This window comes from Furipterus horrens, unplaced genomic scaffold (genome assembly GCF_987537825.1).
Source record: "Furipterus horrens unplaced genomic scaffold, mFurHor1.1.pri manual_scaffold_15, whole genome shotgun sequence".
In the NCBI taxonomy this organism is placed as follows: Eukaryota; Metazoa; Chordata; class Mammalia; order Chiroptera; family Furipteridae; genus Furipterus; species Furipterus horrens.
The window spans coordinates 9,373,106-9,379,731 of NW_028327185.1; the positions used below are offsets into that span (position 1 = coordinate 9,373,106).

The 6,626-nt window shown below is 48.5% G+C and overlaps 1 protein-coding gene across 1 annotated transcript; it reads left to right on the forward strand.

Moving 5' to 3' along the window:
* Positions 1–1,507: 1,507 nt before the first annotated feature.
* On the forward strand, positions 1,508–3,399 carry CCDC185 (coiled-coil domain containing 185). The gene is given in 2 exon segments (XM_090263287.1): positions 1,508–3,310; positions 3,313–3,399. Coding segments are annotated over 2 exon segments (1,890 nt in total).
* The last annotated feature ends 3,227 nt before the right edge of the window (positions 3,400–6,626 follow it).

Sequence of the window (6,626 nt, forward strand, 5' to 3'; positions counted from 1 at the left end):
TCAAAGCAAGACACTTACAGGAAATAAAAGCTACCCAGACGTGAGAACTGGCCTGCACATGAGTACCGGAACCCCTCCCTGATCTACAGCAGTACTATCCCATGGAAAGGTGCATGACACAGGTAACATACACATGACTAGTAGCCCCATTAAAACAAGCAACATGTGAAATTAATTTTGATAATATATTTTATTTAGTCCTTCGTATTCAAAATACCATCTCAACATGTAACCAATATAAAGTGTTGAAATATGTACCTTTTTTTCCTTCATACATTTTTGAAATCCAGCGTGTACTTCATACTTACAGCACATGGCCATTGGACCTATGTTCAAGGGCTCATCCCCACGTGTGGCCGCTGGCTGCTATTATGGGACAGAGCAGTGCTCTGACCCATCCCAGAGCTGAGAGCGTTGTTAAGACACAGAAGTGGGAGTCACTGCAGTAAGGGACAATCATTCCGAGCAAGGACCCAGAGCACACTTCTGTTCCAAAGGTTAATTCTAACAGTGGAAGCAGGGTACGTTTTGCCATAATTTCCAAGTGAAGAAAAGAGACCCAGGTCTTCATTTGGCAGAAGGCCCAACTTCTGAGGCCTCAGTGAAGTACAGTGAGGATTTTCCTGCCAAAGAAAAAGAAGGCTGATTGTTCTTAGTATCAGGGGACTGTTTGGCAGCTTAACATTTGAAAAACGTCTCTTTCATCTCCTCCTGGAAGAGCTGATGGTGGCTTCCCAGCTTGTCATCCTCCCGGGGGTCTTCATCAGCTGCTAATGAGGCGGTGGGCAGGACCAGCCCCAGCTCACCTGGTCCCTCAGAGGAAAAGGATCTCTTCCAGGTGTTTTGTTTCTGTTCTATAATCAGCAAATTGCCATTATAGGGGGGGGAAAGGGACTAACCTATTCCCTGTTTTAAAGTTTAAAAAAGTAAAAACATAATATGTATTTAAAAACATCGAAAATGTGGTGCATCGTGTTCATGTGTATCCACAACCACTTAATTTGCTCTGTAGAAGTGCACAGAGGTGGCGTGGGTGACCCTATGGCCACCTAAGGGTTACTCAGAGAGCACCTCACCCCACCCCCTACCTGCCAACGCACCTGGGCCCTTCCCCCACCCCGCCTTCACTCAGATCCTTTGAGAAGCCCGCTCTTCTAAGGTGTACAGATGCGAGAGCAAGTTCCTGCCTGAAATACTGGTGGTGGTTCATTAAGCACCCTCAGCGTTAAGGTTCGCCCCTGATTTTCTACACAGCCCCCCTATCCCCTGAGCCCTTCCTCAGCTTCCTGGCCCCTATTCTCCGCGGGGTTCTAGGGAGGCCGGGGTGGGTGACGGTCGGGGGGCGCCAGGAGCATTGTGAAGTGGCCGAGCGTCACAAGCACCAAGACCCCACCCCCACCCCGACCCGCCCACGTCCACGTCCGCATCAGAGGGCAGAGAGGGTCTCGGTAGCACCCCCTGGTGGCCCCGGGATCCTGGTTCAGACGCTGGGCGCGCGGCAGCGAGCATGGAGGGCTCCGGCCACTTCACCCCGCATCCCTACCCAGACCACTGGGAGCCCCCGCAGCCCAGCAGAGCGCGCGCGTCCTTCCCACTGCTGCGCAGGCCCGAGCACCGGACCCAGCTGGCGCGGGACTCCTGGGCCGGGTCTCTGGACGACGGGAACGAGATCACTGAGGCTCTCGGGTCGCTCCCACGCGGCTCACCCAGCCCACGGCCTGGCCGGCACCGGTCCCCTGACTCACCAAGGGAAAGTCGCAGCCTAAGCGATGTGGCCAGGAGGCCCTTGGGCCGCGCCAGGAAACACAGGCCCCGCAGCTGGCGCGTTAAAGATGCTTGGGGGGAGCCAAGGACCCAGCCCCAGCCGATGCGGTGCAGCCAGCACAGCCTGGCCTGGCCGCATCGGCCCCAGCGCGGCCAGCACTGCTGTCCAGCCCAGGGAGATTCGCCCCCACCGTTCCCCGAGGGCGCTCCCCTAAGTGGAACTTTCGGGGCAGAAAGGAAGCAGAGTGGAGATCTGTGGGCAGCCCGCGTCTGCAGAGGTCTAGATCGCTGCTCCCTTTCCTCCGTTCCCTCGGAGAAGTCTTCTGCACCCTCCCAAGAGTTCAGGACGCTGTCCGCTTGTGTGTACACCCCGAAGAGGGACTTCAGTGACCAGGTGGAGTCAGCCAGCCAGCACTCCCAGCACTCCGTCTCCAGCAAGGAGACGAAGAGCCAGCACACCCAGATCCTCCGTAACAAGCTGGAAGAGGCAGTCACGTCCTCCAGAGACCAGAAGATTGTGGCCCTGGTGCTGATCCGGCTCAAGAAGGCGCAGAGGATGCGGGAGCTGCAGCAGCAGGCGGCGGTGGCCTGGGAAGAGCTCAAGCGCTCCGACCGGAAGGTCCAGTCGATCCTGGAGAGGGAGCGCAAGCTGCTCCTGCGGCAGAGCCGGGCCCAGTGGCAGCGGGAAAAGGAGCAGCAGACTAGCCTGAGCCGGGAGCCGCGCGTCTCACCGCAGCGGGACAGCCAAGCCAAGACCATGGTCCAGCCGGAAAAACGGGGGAAGGCGCCATCAGAGGACAGGGAGACCCAGCGCCGGGACAAGCTAGAGAGGGCCCGCCCCGAGGCCAAGCTCAGGACGAAGGACCAGGTGCAGAGCCTGCAGAAGCAGGACAAGCTGCAGGACCAGCGGGGACAGGACAGTCTGGGGGTGCTGAAGACGCTGGAGCAGGCCTGTCCCAAGAAGCCGCTGCCCACCACGGAGGGCCAGAAGAAGGTCCGGGAAGCCAATCTCAGCTCCCTGGTCAACTACCAGGCCCGGAAGGTGCTCATGGACTGCCAGGCCAAGGCCGAGGAGCTCCTGCGGAAGCTGTCCCTAGAACAGAGTTCCCAGCGGTCCCGAGAGATCCACCGGGGCCTGACTAAGGAGCGTTACCGAGAGCAGAGGGACAAGGCCCAGAAGGACGAGGAGCGGTACCAACAGGTTAAGTTGCGCGTGGAAGAGCTGGAGGAGCAGAGGAAGGTGCACAAGAGGCTGCTGGCGGAGCTGGCAGACCAGAGGATCCAGCAGGCCAGGAGCCACGTGCAGAAGAGCACCAGGGAGAAAGCGCAGCACATCCGAGAGCTCAACATCCTGCAGGAGAAGAACCATCACATCCTAAAGCTGAAGGCAGAGAAGAAAGAAACGTGCCACATCGAGGCCGTCAAGGAAGCCATTAGGAAAAAGGAGGAGAGGATGGCGCGGATCTCCCGAGAGAAAGAGGCCACCTTCAAAGAATTCCAAAGGACCTCCAGGGCCTCCAGGAGGGACAACAGCGTCTTTGATCAGGCAGGGTGGCGGGGGAAGCCCAGCTGTCCGCTGGTCAGCGCAGAGGACTGAGAACTGGAGGGCAGAGAGCTTACAGCCCAGGCGGCTAGGAGGTGTGAGGCTGCATGATTCCTTTTATAATCTGATAAGTGAGCATTGATTTTTAAAAATATATCAAACAGCTGCAATTTCCTCTCAGGAACTAGTTTATCGATTCACTTGGATAGCTGAGAAACTTGGGCATAGAAGTTTGGCGGTTTTAAGACAATCCCTTGCCTTTGTAAATTTTGATTTAAATAGAATACATTCCTTTCACTCTCAAGCAATGCTAGAAGCACACATCCGGCACATCTCGGAGGCACCAGAAAAAAATCCACAGTAGGAGAACTACTTCTGTGGGTGCCATTTCCTCACCCAGAACTTAGGAAAGGGTGAAGTGTGAAGTACCCATTATGAGAACTCCCCAAAGGGGGTGGGGAGAGAACCAAAAACAAAGAAAAATGTATGTTGCTAAGGGGGGGTTCTATATACAAGTAGATCTGGGAACCCTTCATACGGCATCCCCACCACTCCCCTTGCGAGTTTATAGTGCACATGAGAATTTTAAAGGCCCTGAAAAGGCCTGCAGTAAAGAAACTAATTTGTTGAAGCTGATGTTTTTCACACATGAAACCCTTCTTTTTCTCAGCTCATTCCATGGACTTGGTGTTCTGTGAAATGTGTTTGGAAATGGGTCTCTGTAGTTCCTTCCAGATGGTGAGCTTCTTTGGTCTTCCCTCCCCACGTGGACAGAAAATGTTTCCAGTCCCTTTAGCAGGATGGTTTGGGGGCTCCCCCACAGCCACACTATCCAAGAGCTCACCAGCGCCTTTTGTTCTGATTTTGTTTTCCCTGTTGGTCAGTAGTAGCCAGTCTTTTGGGAACAAAAATCTATTGGAATGCTTCTAGTACCCACCCCCTTCTCCTCTGTTCTTTTGCTTGAGGTATATGCTGTAGTTCTGCCTACCTCTGTCTAATTAACCTAAACAGGCTCTGAATGAATGACTAAGCATGCATGAGTCAGATGCTTCAGACCAAGGGGCCAGAAGCCAAGTAGAATTTAACCCACCACACCTTGAAGTCTCTATCAAAATATTCTCAAAGTTTTGTTTTAGAACCCCTAATGTAACAGTTATCTTTAAAAGAGAGAGAAATAGAGCAAGTCCCACTGGAAGGTTATTGTCATATTGGTATTTTTGAAAAGACACAAAACGTAACCTGGCAAGGGATTTTGTTGAGAAATCAGTGTGAGAGTCCATATTCTCATCTTATATTTCTTTATTTTTTATTAAATTTAGTGGGGTAACATTGGTTAGTAAGATCGTATAGGTTTTAAGTATAGATTTCCATGGCACATGATCTGTATATGACATTGTATACCTATGACCCAAAGTCAAATATATTTGGCCCCATTTACCCCTCCACCAACCCCAACCCCCTTTCCTCTGGAAACCACCATACTGTTGTCTGTCCATGAGTTTCAGTTTAGTATCCCACATGCGAGTGAAATCATACAGTGCTTAGCTTTTCCTGACTTAGCACAATATCCTCAAGGTCCATCCATGTTGTCACAAATGACGTACTTCATCTTTCCTTATGGCTGAGTAGTGATCCATAGTATATAGGTACCACATCTTCTTTATCCCATCCTCTGTCAAGGACCGGACCCTTTGGTTGTCTCCATGTCTTGGCCACCATAAACAGGGCTGCAATGAACATAGGGGTGCATATATCTTTGCGAATAAATGTCTTCACATTTTTCGGGTAGATATCCAGAAGTGGGACTGCTGAATCGTATGGTAGCTAACTGTAGTCTTAATTTTGTGAGGAACCACTATACTGCTTCCCATAGTGGCTGTACCAGTTTACATTCCCCAGAGCAGTGAATGAGGGGTCCTTTTTCTCCACAACCCCTCCAACACTTGTTATTACTTGTCTTGTTGATGACAGCCATTCTAACAGATGTGAGGTGGTAGCTCATTGTAGTTTGGATTTGCATTTCCCTCATAGCTAGTGAAGTTGAGCATCTTTTCACACATCTGTTGACCATTTGTATGTCTTCTTGGGAGAAGTGTCTGTTCAGGTCATCTGCCCATTTTTTAATGGGATTGTTTGTTGTTCGGCATTGAGTTATGTGAGTTATTTTTATATTTTGGATATTAATCCCTTGTCAGAGCTTTTGTTTACAAATATCATCTCCCATTCAGTTGGTTGATTTTTTGTTTTGGTAGTGGTTTCTTTTGCTGTGTAGGAATTTTTTAGCTTGACACACACAGTCCCATTCATTTATTTTTGCCTATACTCCTCGTGCCTTTGGGGTCAAATTCATAAAATCTTCTCTTAAGTTCAAGGTCCCTAAGTCTAGTATCTCTGTTTTCTTCTGTGTCATTTACTGTTTCAGATCTTATACTTAGGTATTAGATGCCTCTTGAATTAATTTTTGTCCTTGGGATAAACTATAGTCTAGTTCCATTCTTTTGCATGTGGCTTTCCAATTTTCCCAGCACCATTTATTGAAGAGACTTTCTTTTCTCCATTGTGTGTTTTGGCTCCTTTATCAAAAGTTATTTGCCATGTACATGTGGGTTTATTTCTGAGCTCTCAATTCTGTTCCATTCATGTGTGTGTGTGTGTGTGTGTGTGTGCCAATACCATGCTGTTTTGATTATTGTTGCTCTGCAGTATAATTTAAAGTCAGGTAATAGGATACTTCCTGCTACATTCATCTGGGGGTGTGCCTTTAAAATCTTTGTGGATTCAAAAAAAAAAAGAAAAATTTAAATACATTTGGAACTAGACAACAATGAAAGTGCAACGTACCAAGGCTTATAGCATGCAGTGAGAAAGATAATGTGACAGAAACATAGACTTAACTGCTTATTAATATGAGAAGAAAAGATGAAAATTAATAAGCTAGTCACACAGCTTGAGAAATTAGAAAAAGAACAACAAGATAAATTTAAAGATAACTCTAAGGGCAGAAATTAATCAAATAGAGAAAGATTTAATGAATGTGATTAACTAAAAAATTAAGTTGCTTCTTTAAAAGCATGAATAAGATTGGCAAGCTTCTAGGAGAGTCAAGAAAGACATGCAAACAATATTAAAAGGGGATAAAATGAGAGATGCAGCAGAGACTAAAAGATAAGAATGTACTATAAAAAAAAAAAAAACCCCAACTATAAACCAAAAATAACCAACTCAAAAAGAAATAAAAAGTCCAAATAGTTCATAACCCTTAACATGAGTGAATCAATTGTTTAATTTTCCTACAAAAAAATCACCAGGCCAGATGATT